The 21,184-nt window shown below is 34.3% G+C and overlaps 1 protein-coding gene across 3 annotated transcripts in view; it reads right to left on the bottom strand.

Annotated features, from left to right (window-relative positions):
• Positions 1–21,184, bottom strand: part of DCAF10 (DDB1 and CUL4 associated factor 10) — a 45,524-nt gene that overhangs the window by 16,747 nt on the left and 7,593 nt on the right. For all 3 annotated transcript variants that reach the window (XM_043565637.1, XM_043565636.1, XM_043565638.1), the window contains exons 2-3: positions 17,147–17,260; positions 5,133–5,330 (exon numbers count right to left, since the gene is read on the bottom strand). In XM_043565637.1, the coding sequence (XP_043421572.1) occupies positions 5,133–5,330; positions 17,147–17,260 (312 nt within the window). The remainder of the gene's footprint in view (positions 1–5,132; positions 5,331–17,146; positions 17,261–21,184) is intronic.

The following is a 21,184-nucleotide window of genomic DNA, read 5'->3' as shown; positions in this document are numbered from 1 at the left end:
AGTAAACACCTTGTCTTGATTACTATGGCTTTGTAGTAAGTTCTGAAATTGAGAAATGTGAGAGTCTTCCAATTTTGTTCTTTTCAAGGTTGTTTTGGCTATTCTGGGTCATTTGTATTTCCATATAAATTTTAGAATCAGTTTGACAATCTGTCCAAAAAAGGCAGCTGGAATATTGATAGGGATTGCATTGAATATGATCTATTACATTAATTGATTTTTGGATATTAAACCAACCCTGTTTTCCTGGGATAAATTCTACTCAGTTGTGACATATAATCCTTTATACATGATACTATGTTTGATTTGCTAATATTTTGTTGAGGATTTTTCTATTTTCTTCTTTTTGTTTTTGAGGAATATTGGTCTGTAGTTTATTATTCTCATGATGTTTGTGTGGTTTGGTATCAGAGTAATAATACCAGCCTCATAAAATGAGTTGGGAAGTATTCTCTCCTCCTCTATTTTCTCCAAGTTTGTGAAAGACTGGTATTATTTATTCTATAAATGTTTGGTAAAATTCACCAGTGGAGACTTTTGGGACTGGGCTTTCCATTGTGGAAAGATTTTTAAATTACCACTTCAATTTTTAGCTTGCTTTAGGTCTGTAGGTCTATAGATTTTCTATTTGTTTTTGAGTCAATTTAAATAATTTGGGACTCCCTAGGTATTTAAGTTGTCTAATTTGTTGCCATAAAGTTGTTCATTGTATCACTTTATAATCCTTTCAATCTCTGTAAGACTGGTAATAATGGGGGCTCTTGGGTGGCTCAGTTGATTAAGCGTCAGACTTTGGCTTAGGTCACAGTCTCACGGCTTGTGAGTTCAAGCCCCCCTTTAGGCTCTGTGCTGACAGCTGAGAGCCTGGAGCCTGCTTCAGATTCTGTGTCTCCTTCTCTCTCTGCCCCTCCCCTGCTCGCTCACTCTTGCTCTCACTCTCTCTCTCTCTCAAAAATAAACATTAAAAAAAATTATTTTTTAAAGACTGGTAATAATGTCCCCTCTTTGTTTTTAATTATGAACGAATGTTGAATTTGATTCCTTGATGAAAACAATCATATGGACTTTTGGTTTAACCTGTTAATGTGATAAATTAATAGAATTTTAATATAACTTCTATTGATAGATTTAAGATTGTAAGTAATCTACACCCAACGTGGGGCTCGAACTCATGACCCCAAGATCAAGAGTCACATGCTCTATTAAGTCAGCCAGGCGCCCTGGATATATCTTTTGATGCCTTGAATAAACCAAACTTGGCCATGATATTTTGATTAATAACTTACAGGATTCAGTTTCCTTTGTTTAGAATATTTGCATCTACATTCACCTTGCAGACTGACCTTTCAATTTTTTTCTCCTAATATTATCTTTGTTGGGTTTAGGTATTAAGGTCACTCTAACTTCATACATGAGGTAAGGAGAATTCCCCCTTTTTCTGGAATTTGAACAACTTAATAAAATTGAAGTGTTCTGTTTCCTATATAATCTGGTAGAAGTCACCTGTAAAACTGACAGGCCTGCTGTTTTATTAGATAAATTTTAATTGATACTTTCTATTTCTTTAATGGCTATAGCAGAGGCAATATTCAGAATATTTAAATAACCAGCAATGCAAAAAACTAGCCAGTCAGAATTGATGTGGTTGGCAGTGTTGGAACTGGGTCTGGGAATTACTTTACTGTAATATACTAAAACTCCCATCAGCAAAGGGTACCTCTCAGCAGTCTGTAAACCAGGGTTTGACTCTTGGCTTATATTTTACTGTCTTAATGACAGTCATGTGGGCAAGTTACCCAACGTCTCTGACTTTGTGGTTTCCTTAGCTTTAAAATGGGATAGTAATAGTTATCTAACTCATGAGGCTGTTCTCAGAATTAAATGAGATGCTGAACAACCCCCACCCCAAAGGGGGAGAGGTGTTTTAAGGGGGACTTTAGCTACTAGATCATAGAGAGATCTTGAGGGAAGTGTCCCCAAAAGGGCCTGGGTAACCAGAAGGTGACAGGATTTGACCACCTGGGGATGATTCAGGATAGTGGCTATTTATCATTTAATACAGAAGAAGTTTAATATTTTAACAACTACTTCAGATAAATCAGTATATATTGGTTAAATAATCAGTCCAGGTGATAGGTCTATTTCAGGTTTTCTATTTCTCTTGATCAGTTTTGCTAAGGATTTTGAGTAAACTGTCTACTTCATTAAAGTTTTCAAGTATACTGGCATAAAGGTGAACTTATTATCTTACTGTATATTTTTTATTGTCTCCTTTTTTTATGGTTAAGATTATCTTTTGTCTGATTTCTCTTAACAAATCTTACCAGAGAATTGCAATTTCAATTGGCTTTTTCAAAACACAGGCTTTGGGGCGCCTGGGTGGCGCAGTCGGTTAAGCGTCCGACTTCAGCCAGGTCACGATCTTGCGGTCCGTGAGTTCGAGCCCCGCGTCAGGCTCTGGGCTGATGGCTCAGAGCCTGGAGCCTGTTTCTGATTCTGTGTCTCCCTCTCTCTCTGCCCTTCCCCCGTTCATCCTCTGTCTCTCTCTGTCCCAAAAATAAAAAAAAAAAAAAAAAAAAAAAAAAAAAAACACAGGCTTTAATTTCTTTTATCATTTCCATAATCTACTTTAATTGGGTTTACTCTTTTTAATCTTTTCCCAGTTGTTTTTAAAATTTTTTTTAATGTTTATTTATTTTTGAGACAGACAGAGCATGAAGGGGGAGGGTCAGAGAGAGAGGGAGACACAGAATCCAAAGCAGGCTCCAGGCTCTGAGCTGTCAGCACAGAGCCCAACGCAGGGCTTGAACTCACAAAATGTGAGATCGTGACCTGAGCCGAAGTCAGAGGCTCAATCAACTGAGCCACCCAGGTGCCCTTCAGTTTTTTTGATAAAATGCTTAGTTCACTAATTTTTAGTTTACTGATTTCACTAATAATTTCTTCTTCAATCCATGAATTATTTAGGAAATGAGTTTATAAACCCAAATATGGGAATTTATAGTTACCTCTGTTAATTAAACTATACTGAGGTCAGGGAAAATCATTTGTGTGATAACAAATCTCTGATACTGGTTGAAACTTACTTTGTAGTCCGGTACATGCTCTCCTTTTGTACATGTTCTGAGTTTGCTTCAGAGGATGTATTCACTATGTGTTGGGAGAATTCTAAATATGCCTAATAAATCAAGTTTATTAACAGTAAAATCTCCTATGGTCTTTTTAACTTTTTGGCCTATTTTATCTATTAGTAAATGAGAGAATGGCTTAATATTTTCCACTGATATGGAAAATATTTTTTTTTATAATCTGTCCATTTTTGCTTTTTATGGTTTGAAGCTATGTTTATTAGATATATATAAGAATTTTATATTCTAGTGAAATAAACCTTTTAATTAATATAGTACCTTTTTTATCACTAATTATGCTTTATGCCCTAAACTCTCTTTTGTCTGCTATCAATGGAGATGTAACTGGTTTTCTTTGATTTGAATTTGCCTGTTATTTTTTCCCCATCCTTTTACTTTCAGATTTTTTCATTGGTATGTTTTAGGTGTGTCCCTTACAAAGAACATATAGTTTGGTTTTCTTTTTTAATCCAATCTAACCCCATCTGTCTTTTAAATGGCTACTTTAGTCCATATATATTTATTGCAATTATTGATATTTGGATTATCTGCCTACCATATTTTTGTGCTTCATGATTTACCTGTATTTTTTCAATGATTTCCCCTCCCTTCTCTGCCTCTATTGGATTGATCATGTTTTAATAGCTTTTGTCCACTAATTTAGAAGTTACCATTCATATTCCTATTCAAGTTTTATTTCTAAATTTAAAAAATAAATTTTAACAGTTATGTGTGTCTAAAAGATAATCTATATATCCTTTGCTGAAACAGTATGCATAGTTACAAATCTTTAAAAATATCCCATCTTGGGGCACCTGGGTGGCTCAGTCAGTTATGCGTCCAACTTCAACTTAGGTCATGATCTCGCTGTTTCTGAGTTGGAGCCCCATGTCAGGCTCTGTGCTGACAGCTCAGAGCCGGGAGCCTGTTTCAGATTCTGTGCCTCCCTCTCTCTCTGCCCCTCCCCTTCTTGTGCACTCTCGCTCGCTCTCTCTCAAAAATAAACATTAAAAAAAATATATCCCCTGTCTTTTTACATATGACCTCTGAAAAGAATATTTCAGAAATGGTCCTGTATATCACTGTATTGTCATTTCACCACAGCTAGCAACAGGTATATTTAAAAAAAATTTTTAATGTTTATTTTTTGAGAGACAGACAGAGCATGAGCAGGGGAGGAGCAGAAAGAGAGGGAGACACAGAATCAGAAGCAGGCTCCAGGCTCTGAGCTGTCAGCACAGAGCTGGATGTGGGGCCTGAATTCGTGAACTGTGAGATCATGACCCAAGCCGAAGTCGGGCGCTTAACCAAATGAGCCACCCAGGTGCCCAGGCAATAGGTATATTCTAATCATTTCTCAAATTTCAACTCTTTAAATGGTCAATTTCTCTATAAGGAGACATTGAAGTATTTCACAACAGAGGCATTACTGACACTGTAGATTATTAGTTGACTGTGTAAACTGTCCCATGCAGGATGTTTAGAAACTCAGATCCCTGCTGATAAAACGCCAGTAGAAATCCTCTCTTCTCCCATATTAACAACTAAAACTGCATGATACATTTACTTCCAAACATCCCCCTATGGATCGGTACCACTCCAAATGAGAAAGTACTCTTTGATGCATGAAAAACAAGTACAAAAGTTACAAAATAAATAGATTTAGAACCAAAGGACCAAAGAATGAAAAACATTTCTGTTCCATAGAGAAAATAATATTTTTCCTTAAAGTCCTTAAATTTAGGAAACTCAACTTGTAAACCAGTTTTCATCATTAACTATACTACTTGGTCTCCTTTCCATATAATTTTCTCCAAATTTTTTACTTGCAATATATGACTAAGTGCAAGTAACAAAAGATGGAATCATTTTTTGATTGTTTTTCCCAAAGGCAGTTTCTTCCTCCTTAAAGATATAGAAAAGCTAAGACAAATCTCTGAATTTAGTTACCATCTTAAACAAATTTTTTGTTCACAATCCTAACATGGTCTCCCATTCACAAACCTGTTGGTGTCCCAAATAATGACATTTCCATCAAATCCTGATGTTACTAAGAGTCTTGTATTAGTATCATATTCGATGTTCTTCACCCAGCTAGTGTGACCATGTAAAGTGCATACTTTGGTGTTCAATTTTCTCAGATCCCACAGTGCTATTGTAGTGTCATCAGAGCAGGTAGCAAACAGCCGGTTATCAAGAAATCTACAAAGCAGAAAAGAAAAACTGGTTTATTTAATCTCTTGTTAAAGAAAATTTGAGAAATAGTCTCTATATTACCTAATCAAGAAAACAAACAAAAAAGGACTACAAACTTACTGTATAAACCCAGTGATTCTGATATACAATAAAGAGTAAGTAGAATTCATATAATCACAAGGAAAGATACTATGACTTAATGAGGACCACAATGCAACTTTATCCATTTGCTTTGTATTATTGATTTTTATTTGGAAATGGAAATAGGGGTGGGTGTTTGGAGAACAGTGCTAAAGAGCAAGAACTTTAGAATCTGTATAATAGGAAACACAAATGGTGAGAGACAACAGGAGACAGAGATTTTAAAGACTTGATTGCAGAGCGAGATATGTTAAGCTGTAAAGGTTCATAATTGTAACAAATATTTACTCTGCTACAAGTAATGTCTTCCTGTTTAGAAGACATTTACATACAAAAATTTCTGTTAAAATGCCATGTTTTTACTCTATTAATTCAAAGAAAGGCATTCCCCAAATAATCATACTTAGCAACATTAGAACCAGTTAAGATTACAGGGTAGATAATTAAAATACAAAGTGCCAGGTACATAACAAGCACTTACAAATATTTATTATTAGTGATTGAGATAGGAGTTCACTTTCAAGTTCATAATTCAAACTTTTTATTTTACACTGATTTCTCAATCCTTAGAATATATTTTATACAAATACTTAAAAAATAACAAATCTACCAATCACCCTTGAATTTCTGCCTAATTCAACATTAGGATGCCCTAGCTATGCTGTTACATAAAATTCCCTAATGTCTTACAGAAATAAGAAATGAATTCTGGAGCTTCTTTCAAGATAAAATTATACGTAATTATTTTTTATCAGAAATCAACCCCAGTAACCACAAATATCATAACGACCTTCCTAAAATTTAACATGGTTTTAAAATTCCAGAATTTTGTACAAGCTGTGTCTACTACTTGAAACCACCTTCCTCCTACCCCTTGACCTGGCTAACGCTTGCTTTCTTTTTATTCGGCTAATTCCTCCAGGAAGACTTATCTCACTATCCAGCCTGGGGTAGATTCACCAATCTTCTAATCTCCCAAAGTACTCTATAAGTCTATCATAACATTTAATATTACAGTGTAAGGAATACTTTCATAAGGCTATAAATTCCTTGAAGGCAGGGGAACTGTTTGCACAGTTCATTGTTAGATCTGCAGTACCCAACACACAAAGTGCCAGGTACATAACAAGCACTTACAAATATTTATTATTAGTGATTGAGATAGGAGTTCACTGCCTAGTGGAGAAGAAATTATAAATAATTATACAAAATAATTGTGTGGAATAAGCAAAGAAAAGGGTAGTTAGGAAAGACCTCCTGGTAGTGTCATTTGAACCAACTTTAAAAGATGAGCAGGCAGGGGCACCTGGGTGGCTCAGTCTGTTAAGTGGCTGACTCTTGATATTGGCTCAGATCAGATCTTATGGTTCCTACAATCAAGCCCCACACTGGATTCCCCCCCCCCCCCTTTCTGCCTCTCCCTCATTCATGTTCTCTCTCTCAAAGATAAAATAAATAAATAAACAACATGAGCAGACACTCCCTAAGTGGCCAAAGGGGTAAGCAAAAGTAAAGAGGCATGTGGAGGGATGGTATACTCTGAGAGGCAACAGCAGTTAGAGTGTTGTGTGCGGCAAAGTAGATGTAAATAGAGAATATATCATGGATTTATTCTATAGCGATTCCCAATATTTTTATATTATAAATACATGCCTGTTGGAAATATCTTTTTAAATGGAAAAAATCCACCATAAAAATAACTACAGTTATTGATATGTAGCCTAATTCTTATATTGCAAGCCTAATATCATAATTATTTTGCCATGTTATTAAAGATTGACAAAATCTTTTTTTTTTTAATGTTTATGTATTTTGAGAGAGAGAGAGAGAGAGAGAGAGAGAGAGCAAGCAGAGGAGGGGCAGAGAGAGGGAGAGAGACAATTCTAAGCAGGCTCCACGCTGTCAGCACAGAGCCCAACATGGGGCCCAATCCCACAAACCACGAAATCACGACTAGAGCCGAAATCAAGAGTCCGATACTCAACCAACTGAGCCACCCAGGCAGCCCAACAAAATCATTCTTAATGGCTGAATAGATTCACTGTATGAATGAACCATAATTTTTTTTTATAAATGATACATCATCCTTGGTTTTATTTATTTTTAAATATTTATTTATTTTGAGAGAGTGAAAGGGTGAGCAGCAGAGGGGGAGACAGAGAGAAAGAGAGAGAATCCCAAAGCAGGCTCTGCACTGTTATTGCAGAGACCGCTGTGAGGCTCAATCTCATGAACCGTGAGATCATGACCTAAGCTGAACCGATGGACCCACCAGCACCCTCCCCCACAACCGTTTTCTTTCTTAAAAACTAATAGGGGCACCTGGGTGGCTCATCGGTTAAGCGTCCCACTTTGGCTCAGGTGATGATCTTGCAGTTTGTAGTTCAAGCCCCACATCAGGCTCTGTGCTGACAGCTCAGAGCCTGGAGCCTGCTTCTGATTCTTACTCTCTCTGCCCCTCCCCGACTTGTGCTCTTTCTCCCTCTCTCAAAAAAATAAACCTTAAAAATTTTTTTTTAAAACAAGCAACTATTGAATGTTTACATTGCTTCTAGTTTTTTCCATCTGTTCAGTGATGAACATCCCAACAGCTGAATATTAATCACATCCTTAGTTATTTTTCTAAGTACATTCCCAGAAGTTTTATTGTTAAATAAAAAAGGATTTTAAAAAATATAAGGCTTTTTTGATACACACAGCCAAACTGTCCTCTGTAGTTCCACCAGCAGTCAGGGGTATCCATTTCTCTAATTTTTTAATTCTCTTAAATGCCAGGAAAAAAAAAAATATCTAAATTGAAACTTTTATTTTTAGTAAAGTAGAACATTTTTCATACTAATTGGAAGATTATATTTCTCCTGTGAATTGCTATTCATGTTCCTTGCTGATTTTCCTATTGCTGTATTATTTTTATTACCAAGTTATAAATTCTCTATAGTAACGATAATATAGCTCAGTTTTTCAAAGATAGTATGTTGAATATTTTTTGCACATATACTTCTTTGAATTTCATAGCATTTTATTTTATTTTTTTAAGTAGGCTCTATGCCCAACATGACCCTGAGATCAAGAGTTGCACAGTCTACCAACTGAGTCAGCCAGGTGCCCCGCCACATATGCATCTGTCCTTCTATGTGATTTATATATTTTCTTCTTATATCAAAATTTTAGTGATTATATTATCAAGTTTATTTTTCCCCTATGGTTTTATCTTTACTGATTAGGCTTTTTAAAATAAAAATATTTTAATGACTTCCTGACAGGAATTATATGATTGAAAAACATACACAATGACAAAAGGCTAATGGAGAACCAAACTTTTAAAATAAATTGATCATCAACATAGAGCATCTTCATACATTTAAAAAATTTACAGGATGGGGCACCTGGCTGGCTAAGTTGGTTGAAGCATCTGACTCTTGCTTTCAGCTGGGGTCATGATCTCACAATTCATGGGTTTGAGCCCCACATCGATCTCTGCACTAACAGTGAGGGGCCTGCTTTGAGATCTCTCTCTCTCCTCCTCTCTGTGCCTCTCCCCCACTTGCACTCTATTTCTCTCTCAAAATAAATAAATAAATAAAAACTTAAAAAAATAAATAAGAAATTTAGGGGAAAGATTTTATTTTATTTAGTCTACAGAAAATACTTAAAGTACATATGGATTCAAAACTCCAGTGGGATTATACTGCCCAGTGGTCCACCCTGAAGGGTTTTGGCAAGAGAATGACACGATTAGAGAAGAGTTTCAGGAAGATCTCTGAGGTGGCCAAGTTTTCAAAACTTTTGTATTTTCATAAAAAATAAAGTGGGGGATCAGCTTTAAAATTTTTATCATAAGGCCACTGAAAAATTAGGCCATTGAAAAATTACCAATGTTGCATGAAAGATATTTTAATACCAATGATGTACAAAGAATATTATCTTGGAACAAAAGCTAACAATTTGAATTGAACAAATTTACCTTGACGAAAAATTCAACACTTTGAATTTAGTTTTCTCATTTTGCCTCAAAGTTTTACCTGTTAAAAAATCTTGGTATTGAAGAATCATTGGTGAAGAGAATAAATTACAGAAAATTAAGAATGTAGATTAGGAGACCAGTTAAAGTACCCATAATTCTTATCCTAAAGCAAGCAGATGCAGAGAATGTAAAGTAGTAGACAAACCCTTGGAAATCTGGCTCAAACTTCTCAAATTAAAACTGTCTAGCCTAATAAGTTAATAAGTATATTTTTTAACTTCATAGTCCCTAATAAGCAGGAGACACTCCACACACTGAAACCTATGAATTTATGAATTATAAAACTGCCCCATATGTCCCCATCAGACACCAACATATGACAGTAACAGTTCTGGATAAACTGACATTTGGATAAACTGAGGTTTTCATTATCAGAGGTTAATTGGTAAAGGATAAGAGCAACTGAAATAGAATTTTCTTCAAACAGGTACCAACATTTCATTGTACGCAGGAAAGAAGTATTGTCTAAAAACCAAAAATCATAAAAATGTTTAATATTTATTTAACTATGTGTAAATTCCTAGAATAAGTTAAATGTTTGGGGTTTTTCTTGCATAGTATTTCCAATGAAATTATGACAGCAAAATATGATACCCTTCCTTAATATTTGAGTTTTATACTATAAAAAGAGGATCATTTCTATATAAAAATCAATGGCTTTATCCATTTTCTCAAGGGCCTTTCCGTAGTCCCATGAGATATTCACATAATTCTCTGAAGTATCTACCAAGTCATCATTTCTGTCATTTCCTTTTCTTTAATTGATAACTAGTCTACCTCTATCAGATCCTCATTTGCTAATGATTTTATATGTAATTGATCAGTTTTCCAATATCAGTCTTAGGGTTTTGTGAAATTCCACATCCTTGGCAAGATAAGAAATTTCATGTTCCCAGTGATGAACACTGCATTTACATTATAGTATTTGAAATATACCAATCAGGAAAAGACCAACAAAGACGGTGGGAGGGAAAAAATAGATCCTGGAATATTAAATAGGTATTAATTTTTTAACTGTCATACCACTAAGTGAATAGTCTTATGATAACCTCAACTGCCCTTGTAACCTCATAACTGGGGGACCTTAATTATTAAATGGACTCTTAAATTGACACACAGAGTCCTCATGAATAATAAGTAAATCTGTATAATGGGCTTAAGAATTTAAATAACATACTTTCCCCCTTACTGTCCCTAAATATGAATAAAGACAAAATACTCTTTACAACTATCAATATTTTTAGTTTACAAGATAAGCAAACCTTAAAAAACTAAGGAATGAACTAGAAGACATTACTAAGTATATACAAAATCACTATCTAGAGCCAAACCAGGAAATGCATGCCCACATCTCTAAACAGTACTGAGGTGGTCTAACTGAACTGAGCATGAATTCCAGCTCTACCACTTGCTACATATTAAAGATATTGGACAAATCTCTTTAACTGAGTTGCAATTTCTTCATCTCTTAAAATGGATACAGTATCTGTTTCACATCAGGATAATGTAAGAATTAATATTGTATGAAAAGTGCTTCACAAAGGTTTGGCACATGGTAGACACTCAGTAAAAATGGAAGTTAGTATTATTAATATACACATTAAGCTCATGCCAGAGGACCCCTCAGATTCTCACACAAAACTCTTAAGTGATATGTACTTCTAAAAAAGCTTCAAAATCTGTTTTTCTAACCAACAGATAAGCAAATTCAAATTTGTAAGTGTGGAGTACTAAAGCAGAAACACTGATAGCAGCAAATGAGAGTTGACATTGATAAAGAACAAATTCTAACAGCAGATTAGCCAGAGATCATTTTGAATAGGGGCAAACAATTCAACACATCTTCTCTTTTTGAGATAAGAAAATTTTAAATTGTAAAATATTTAAAACATAGAGAAAATTATGAAGAATATAACAAAGACGGTGATACACACCACCCAGCCTTATCAAATTTTAACAACTTGTTATCTTTCAGATTTCTTTGAACATTACAAACACAACTGAAGCACCCTGAATATCCCTCCCCAATCCCATTCCCCTCCCTCCCTCTCCAGAGGGAACCACTATCCAAAATTTGTCACTCCCCATGCAAGTTTTTAATACCATGAGTTCCTAAGTATGTATCCATAAACAATGTATCGTTTTGTTTTGCGTTCAATTTACTCTGTAAATATTTAATTAGCACCATGTGCTAGGCACAGTTCTAGGTGCTTGGGATAGAGCAGAGAACCAACAAATATGCTTATGTTTGCATATTTCCAAACTTTACATAAATGGTATCACACTGTACAGCTCATTCTATAATTTGCTTTTCTGGCTCAATCTTGAATTTCTGAGATGTGTCTCAGATGCTGATGTTTCTAGTTCATTTATTTTAACTGATGTATAGTATTCCATTATATGAGTATACTAGAACTTTTCTTCTTAATGGAGATTTGTTTCCAACTCGTATTACTAAAGATGCTATAATGAACCTTCTTTACACATTTCCTTGTTTACATATGCTTTAATTTCTTAAAAAAAAATTTTTGCTCTTCAATTTTACCAGATACTGCTAAATTGCTCTTCAAAATAATTTTATCAATTATACTCCATCAATGATGCCTAAGAGTTTCTACTTCTCAACATCTTTGCCAATACTTAGTATTTCTTCATTGTTTATTTTTATTTATATTCTTGTAACTAGGAAGCTTGAAAATTTTTTCCATATTTACTGCTCATTTTAGCTTCTCTTATATGATTTTCTGCCTATTTTGCTCCAGGGTAATTGTTTTATATATTCTGGATGCTAATCCTTTCTTGGCTATGTGCATTGAAAATATGTTCTCCCACCAGCCTATAGGTTATCTTCTCACATTGTTGTCTTTGGTTAAAATGAAGTTTTAAATTTTAATGCAGTCAAACTTAGCAATCCTTTAATGAGTTATGCTTTTTGTATCTTAAAAAAAATCCTTTCTCATCCTTAGAACATAAATATATTCTATATTTCTTCTAAAGCTTTAAAGGTTTGCTTTCATAATTAGGTCTTCAACTGGCAGTTATATTTAGCTATGGTATGAGATAGAAATCTAATCTTACTTTGTTTTTTCATATATATATATATATATATATATATATATATATATATATAGCCAGTTCTCTCTTTTCCATTTCCCTGCCATTAATCTGTAATGCCCCTGCTGTCATATATCAAATTTCCATATATGCATGGGTCTGTTTCTGGAAGTTATACTCCATTCCATTAGGCACTTAATCCCTGTCCTACGACTGTGTTTGATATCAGGGAGACTACCATCTTAGCATCCTTCAAAATTGTCTCAGATATTCTTGGCACCTTGCTGTTCCATATGAATTTTTAAGTTAAAAAAAAAAAAAACCCTTCTGGTATTTTGATTAAAACTGAACTAAATTTATAGACTAATTTGGAAAGAATTGACTTCTTTATGATACTGAGTTTTCTCCCTGAGAGAAGATATGCATTTGTTTTTGCAAGTACCTGGCAGTACTATCAACTTGGATTCAATTTTAAATTGCTGGCTAGATGGTTTTGGACCATATAGTAGTGTGAATTTGGGCCCCATACATGCATGAAGGCGGACTTGTGGTTAGAAACTTACTGAGGAGATTTTCTGACATCCCTCTACCAAGGTCATACTCTACATGAACAGCGTGATATATTTCTAGATCACCTTAATGCTGTAAGTATAGCCCTTGGGAGTCCCAGCTTTATGCAGAGTTTTCCACTAGATTCCTCATCTTGAACTGGCCATAAAACTAACTCTCCTGTTCACTGTAACTCCTTATACATATCAAAACAGAAGATCAAGGTCACTCACTAGCATTTGGCAAATGCCTCCAGGGTAAAAGCCAGCTGAATACCAATTTACTTATTTGCATTCCTGCTTCTATTTCATTTTTGGCCCTAGGATTCCTTTCTTTCTTATCAGCTCAATTATACATTAAAAAAATACATTTTAAGTACATCTTATTCTGCATTTCTATTTTTAGTAGAAAGGTTGTAAAAGATATTTTAAAATCTTCTATAGCCTAATTTTTATCTACTTGATTTACTAGTTTGGTATGGAAGTGTATTAAAAGTCTCTCACTATGATTATAGACTTGTAATTCCTTATCTGTTTTGTTTTGGGATTTTTTGTTTTATTATTTTTTTTTTTGAAATATACAAATTTCAAATTGTATACAAGTTCCTAATTACATGCTCTGAGTTGATTTTTCCTTTTATCAGTATGTACTGTTGTATTTTTATCCTTATTTAGGCTTTTGATCTTCCATCTGTCCAATAATGATAATCTATATTAGTTTTCTTTTCCCATTTCTGGGCAACTTTTTATCTCTATAAAAAGTATACAGATGATTTCGGTTTTTATTCAAATTGCTGTCTCTGTGTCTTTTAATAAAGAAGATCAATCCATTTATACTTACTGAGAACTACTCATATATTTGGAACTGTTTCTACTCCTTGTTTTCTACTTATCATCCCTTTGCTTGCTTTATTTGTTTATTTACTTTATAAAGCTTTCCTGTTTTCTACTAAACCAATCAAGTATTCAGTATTCCCTTTCCCCCCACTTCTGATTTGGAATCTATACACTATATGTCTACTATATTAGTTACCTTTAAGTTTCTTTTTCATTGCATGTATTTAATTACACATTGTTCTGAAAGAGTCTGAAGCTACTTAATATCTCTGCCTTCTTTCTGAACCTGACATGAACCTTACCATATTACACACAATCTATTTGTTGTTACTATCCAAAGCTACACTGTCCAGTTTGGTAGCCATTAGCCACATATGGCTTTTGAGTCCTTGATATGTGGCCAGTCTGAATTGGGATGTGCTCTAAGTGTTAAACACCGGATTTTGAAAATTCAACATTCAAAAATGAAAGTAAAATATCTCAATAAATGTTATAATAGTTACATGTTGAAATGATAATGTTTTAGTCCTATTGGGGTAAATAAAACATTAAAAATTAATTTCACTTTTTTTCTTTCTAATATGACTAGGAGAAAATAAATCTAGGCTTTTAGTTTTAACTTTGTTTTAAATACACCCCCCCAAAAAAACCCTAAATTATTATCTTCCTGCTATTAATAACAGTTATCATTTCACCTAATTAAATTCTTCATTATGGAATGACAGTTTACCTGGATATATGGCATGGAGCATTATTTTTCCTTAGGGTTTAAGATACTACTTCATAATCTCCTAACATCAACTGTTGCTGTTGAGAAACTTTGTTATAACCTTGAATTATACCTCTGTAGGTATTCTAGCCTCTAACATTGGTGGTTTTTAAGATTTTGTCTTTATCTTTGATACTCTATAGGGTTTTACTACAACCTGTTTCAATGTACATATATCTTTAACCTATGTGACATTTAGAGTTTACTTTTGATTCAAGGATTCAGGACCTTCTTTAATGCTAAAAATTCTCTCCCTTTGTGCCTTCAAAAATTAGTTCTCCACCAATCTCTGCATGTTCTTTTTCTATAATTCTTATCATACATACATTGGAGTCTTTCAATCCTCTATGACTTTTAAGTACTCAGTATTTTCCAATCCATTAATTCTCTCATCAATGATGTAAAGGATAATATTTACCCCCTCTTTTGAGTTTTTTATATACTACCTACATTTTTAATTTCTAAGAGTTGTAGTTGGTTTTTTCCAGATTAACCTATTCTCGTTTCATCTCTTTAAATGGAAAGTATTCCTTATTTCTTTGAGCATCCTAAAAATGCTTTAAAGTTTCTCCCAACCAATGGAATACTATGCAGCCGTTAAAAAGAATAAGATTATCCCATGGGTACTAACATGGAATAATCTCTAAATATGTTATTAAATGGAAAAGCCAAGGTATATAATAGTGTGTGTAGTATGCTACCATTTATATAAAAGTGTATGTATGTACGTGTGTGTGTGTATGCTTGTACATGCATAGACTATCTCAAAAAGGATAGCAAGAAACTGGTAATAGTGGTTGCCTCTGGGGAGGGGAACTGGGTGGCTAGGGGACAGAGGTGGGAGATAGACTTACTTTTCACTGTTTACCCTTTTGTACCTTTGAATTTTGTACCACGTGCATGTATTACCTAGTCAAAAAAAAATAAATAATTTATTTTTAAAAATAAAGTCTTCGTTGGACTACTCCATAAAATTAACTTCATCCAGAAAAAAATGCTTGTTTTAGTTGCTGATTTTATGATATTAGTATGTCTTCATGAGTTTTGGCATTTTGGTTATAGGCTCATTTTGAGTAAGAAAGGTTTTAAGAAAGGTTTTTAATTACTTTTTTTCTTCTCCTATTTAATGGTTTTATAGTTGCCCCATTTGGATTTTTGAACCACTAATCCACAATTAGGCCACATAATGACATTAAGTCCTTCAGTTTCCTGATGATATTGGAGCTATCACACATATACATTCAATCACTGACTCAGTAAGGCTTCATTACTGAGTCAGGCCAGGAGGATGTGTCTTAATCAGCCAAAACCCACAGCCTCAGGTAGTGAATAGCTTTTTCCTTTTTTCAGCCTTTCACAACTGGGGCAGGCATTCAGCCTTTCACAAATGGGATAGGCACTCTAGTCAAATGCCTGGCTTTGTGTAGTAATTCTGGCTCTGGTTCCTGCCTCACATAAAGTACTTGGGTACTTCTGATTCTTGACAGGAACTAAAACTACCACACATCAATACCAGATGGAAAACTCAGTGGGCTTGCAGTTTCAGACCTATAACAGCTTCCCTGTGTTCCATTTCTGGCCCACGAAAATGTTTATGTTGTTTCAGAGCCTCACTATATCTTTTGTGCTATTTATTGTTCAGTGTGTTTAGAGCATAGAGGTTACATCAAAACTCAGTAAGTCACTGTGACTAGAAGCAATTTCCACGTTTTTTTTTGAACAGTAACAGTAATCGTTATAAAGGGAATATAATCTTATTACATAATGTTTAGAAAACAGAAAATTACTCATTATCCATTCATTCTAACCCATCCTATGTTAGCATTGAAAAATATTTCCTTATCTTCTGCATTTCATATTTTTAACAATTTTTATCATGATTTTTACCTATATTGTCCCAAGCATTTGTCCATGTTGATATGTAGTCCCTATGACCATCATTTTAATGACTGCATATTAATCCACCAAGCTGTTCAACTGTTATTTACTTCCCACATGATTAAGAATTTAAGGGGCTTCCAACATGCTTTTATAAAGAAGTTCTCTGTGCAAATGTGTTTTTCCCCCTCAATAGTTTGGAATGGGGAGGGGATAGGTGAGAGAGGCTAAGTAATGGGATTGCCATAATTCTACACAGATCATTAGCCCAAAGACATTGGAGGACTATTGTAATGCATGGCTGAGGTTCATAATGATGACCCTAATACATGAAGAGAAAAGATAAAATCATATGGAAGTGAAAAATGCATTTCAGAAAAATTCTTATCCAAAATGGTTAATAGTAAGTTTTATAATTAAAGGGATAAGTTTCACAAGGGATAAAATTCACAGTTCACAAATGCATATCATCTAGCACTGCTGGGCAAGACATTACCAATTTTCATTAACTTCCAAAACAGAATATTTTGGGTCACATTAATAAACTTCACTATTTCACTAAAATACTGACCTGATATTATTTACACAGTCTTCATGAGCTTCAGAAAGTGTTTTTATGTGCTTTGAAGATATAGGGTCAAAAAGCAGAACTTCAGTCTGTTCACAAGCAACAGTCAGCACTGACCTGAAAGCAAATGACACATTTCTCTTTAGTTTTCTAGCATTCTTTCATTATTGATATTTATTTATAATCATACAAACTATAATGAATAACTTTTTTTTACCCAAGTTAGTAGCAAATGTTTTTTATTTTTAAAGTTTTATTAATTTTTTTGAGGGGGGGGAGGGGCAGAGAGGGAGAGTATGAAAGAGAATCCCAAGCAGGCTCCATGCTCAGCACAGAACCTGACATGGGGCTCGATCTCATCATTGTGAGATCCTGACCTGAGCTGAAATCAAGACTCAAGACACTTAGCTGACTGAGCCACCCAGACACCCCAGTAGCAAGTATTTAAAAGATTGAAATTATCTGCTGTTGGCAATAGTAGGAAATGGTACTCTCCAATATGATAGTGAAGCATAAACTGGTACAGTTTAGGTTCGGAGAGTACCTGTGTCTATCAAACTTTCAGCACCACACTCTAACCAGCTGAGCTAAACGGCCAACCTTGTATCTATCAAACTTTTAAATGTGCATAACTTTTGACTCAGAAATTTTTTCTGGGAATTTAATCTAAAGAAATAATCATTTATAAATACAAAGAAACATAAAGATATGCTTCACTGTAATGAGAAATTGAAAGTAACCTAAAAGTACATGAAAGAGGAATGACTGATTCTATAAGCCATGGTACATAATAGTTTGCAATATGGAGCAACATTTAAAAAGAAAGGGGTAAGTTTTATGTGGATATGCAAGAACTCTAAAACACATTTCTAAATGAGAAAAGCTGGTTGCAGAAAAGCATGCATCGATGAGGCAACTTAGGAAAAAAAATTATATATAACAAAATTATGTATTTCTTTATCAATATCTATTAAAATGTACTGAAAAAGGTTTGGCATATATCCTACCAAACCAGTTAGATAAAATCAAACTTAATCTTTTCCTTTATAGTTTTTAGTATTGTCTCTTGTTTCAGCCCTTTCCTATTACAAAGTTATATAATTATAAACCTTTTATAAGTTGCATTTTGATTTCTGAAAAGCAACTGTGTTTTATTTAAGTCTTAGTTTTCTGTGGGCACTGCTTTCAGATTCAGATCTAGCAAATGAAATCTTAAGTCTTTGAAACTGCAGGCCTGGTCTCAATTTATAGTTCTAGTAATAAATGGAATTTGTACACTTAACATTAAAATACATAAAATAAAAATGTTTTTAATTTTTTAAAGTAATCTCTACACCCAACATGGGGCTTGAACTTACAATCCTGAGATCAAGAGCCACATGTTCTACTGACTAAGCCACCAGAATGCCCCAAGACAGAATTTTAATTAAAAAAAAAAAAATTTATTTGAGAGAGACAGAACACACGTGCTTGAGCAGGAGAGAGGGGCATAAAGAGAGACAGAACCTCAAGCAGGCTCCATGCTCAGCATGGAGCCAGATGTGGGGCCTGATCCCATAATCCTGGGATCATGACCTGAGGCAAAATCAAGAGTCGGACACTCAACTGACTGAGCCACCCAGGTGTACCCCCAAGACAATTTTAAGTAGCCAAAATTTTCTATTTATTTGTTTATTTATTGTTTATTTATTTTTGAGACAGAGAGACAGAGCATGAACAGGGGAGGGTCAGAGAGAGAGAGGGAGACACAGAATCTGAAACAGGCTCCAGGCTCCGAGCTGTCAGCACAGAGCCCGACGCGGGGCTTGAACTCATGAACCACGAGATCATGACCTGAGCCGAAGTCTGAAGCTTAACCGACTGAGCCACCAAGGCGCCCCCAAAATTTTCTATTTAGAACAAACTTTTTAGATAAAGTAGGAGAGGGAAAAAATCTAAATTGAAATCTTTTCCATATTTAGTAATCATGAAATTGTCCTTTAAAGGGTGTCCATAGGAACCCTTTTTAAAAAAATTTTAATGTTTGTTTATTTTGAGAGAGCCAGACAGAGCACAAGCAGGGGAGGGGCAGAGAGAGAGGGAGACATGGAATCCAAAGCAGCCCCCAGGCTCTGAGCTGTCAGCACAGAGCCTGACACAGGGCTCGAACCCACAAGCCGTGAGATCATGACCTGAGTGGAAGTTGGATGCTTAACCAACTGAGCCACCTAGGCTCCCCGGCAAAACCTTTTTTGAAATATCTGGACTTCAGGATTTTTGTGCTGGTTGATCAACATGAGTAAAAATATTCAAATTAATATCCATAATTTTAAAGCTAGCCATTTTTTGTTGTTATTCAGAAGAATCACAGAATGAACTTTACTCCTGTTTGTGCATAAAAGTAAATGAATCGCTGATTCTTGGAGAGTCTTTACCTTAAACACTGTAAGATATCTATAAAACTCATACTCATTGTTTTGTTTTAATAAAAATAATTTTTGTACATGGCATGATTTGTAACTTTTTTAAATGCACATCAATTGTCCCAATATCAAAGCCTACACTTTTCTCATTGGTTTGAAACGTGATCTTTATCATATATACGTTTTGTTTCTGGATTCTACACCCCATTCTATGCAATACCACCACATTATTACAATTTCTAAACGGTTTTCTATGTGGTAAAGATCTCCTCATTGCTTTTTTTAAAATTTATTTATTTATTTTGAGAGAGCAAGACAGCCTGTGCACAAGTGAAGGAGAGCCAGAGAGAGAGGGAGAGAGAGAATCAAAAGCAGGCTCCATGATGACAGCTCATAAAATGTGAGATCATGACCCGAACTGAAATCAACAGTAGGACGCTTAACCAACTGAGGAATTTTAAATATAGCATGTCAGGTCCTACTAAAAAACCTTGTTAGTATTTTTACTAGGATGCACTGACTTTCCAAATTAATTCAGTGGAATTTGTATCATTCAGTATTGAATCATCCATCAGTAACATATACACCCTCCCACATATTCAAGATTTTCTTAGCAAGAGTATCTTAGCAATTCTTGGGCCTTTAAACATCCTTATACATTTCAAATCAACTTATCAAGTTATGTACACACACACACAAGTCCAGCTATGGATTTTCAGATTATAATAAATCTATATAAAAGTTTACATAGAATTGAAATCTTTATAATATGGAGTCTTTCAATCCATGAACATGGTGTATTTCCATTTACCATGGAGATTTTTCTCCATATGGGTCATACCTATCTTTTCTTAGATTTATTCATGGGTACTTGACCATTTTTTTCATACTTTTGTAAATATTCTTTTTTAAATTTTGCTTTGCTGTTGGTGTACAGAAATGCAATTGATTTTAAAATAATTTATCCATTAATCTTGCTGTTTTAATACTTTACCCGTAGGTTACTTTAGGTTTTCTTTGTCAATAATCATATCATCTACAAGCAAATGCTTTGTTCTTTTTTAATACTTTTTTCCTTGCTGCACTGGCTAGAACTTTCGGTATAATGTTAAATAGAAATGTTACTATAGCAGGCATGCCTCTCATTCCTGATCTTCAAGAATACATTCACTGTTTCATCATTAAGTACAATGTTTGCTGTAGAGTTTTTTTGTTTGTTTTTCTTTTGTGGGGGATAGATTTGTTATTGGATTAAGAAATTTTCTTCTACTTCAAATTTGCTGTTTTTTTCATTGATATATGTTCAATTGCATAAAAGTTTTCCAACACTTACTGAAATTATCCTAGGTTTTTCCTTCAATATGTTAATGTAGTGATTTACATTATTTTATTTTCTAAACCTTTGATTTCTACTGTAGAGCTTATTTAACTCATTTGGCTAAAGCTGTGGGCTCACATTTCTGGCTTCTCTTCCTTTCATAGATCTTGGCCCTGCAATTTACTTATTACCTTATTTCTCTAATTCCCTCAAACACAAATTTTTATATCATTAAATATTTATATTTTTTCTAGCTTTTCTAATTATTCTCTGTTGAAGGGTTGGGCCAAACCACCTACTCTACTTCTTCTGGAAAGCTAT

This window comes from Prionailurus bengalensis, chromosome D4, assembly GCF_016509475.1.
Source record: "Prionailurus bengalensis isolate Pbe53 chromosome D4, Fcat_Pben_1.1_paternal_pri, whole genome shotgun sequence".
Taxonomy (NCBI): Eukaryota; Metazoa; Chordata; class Mammalia; order Carnivora; family Felidae; genus Prionailurus; species Prionailurus bengalensis.
This window is presented reverse-complemented; position numbering and strand designations above follow the sequence as displayed.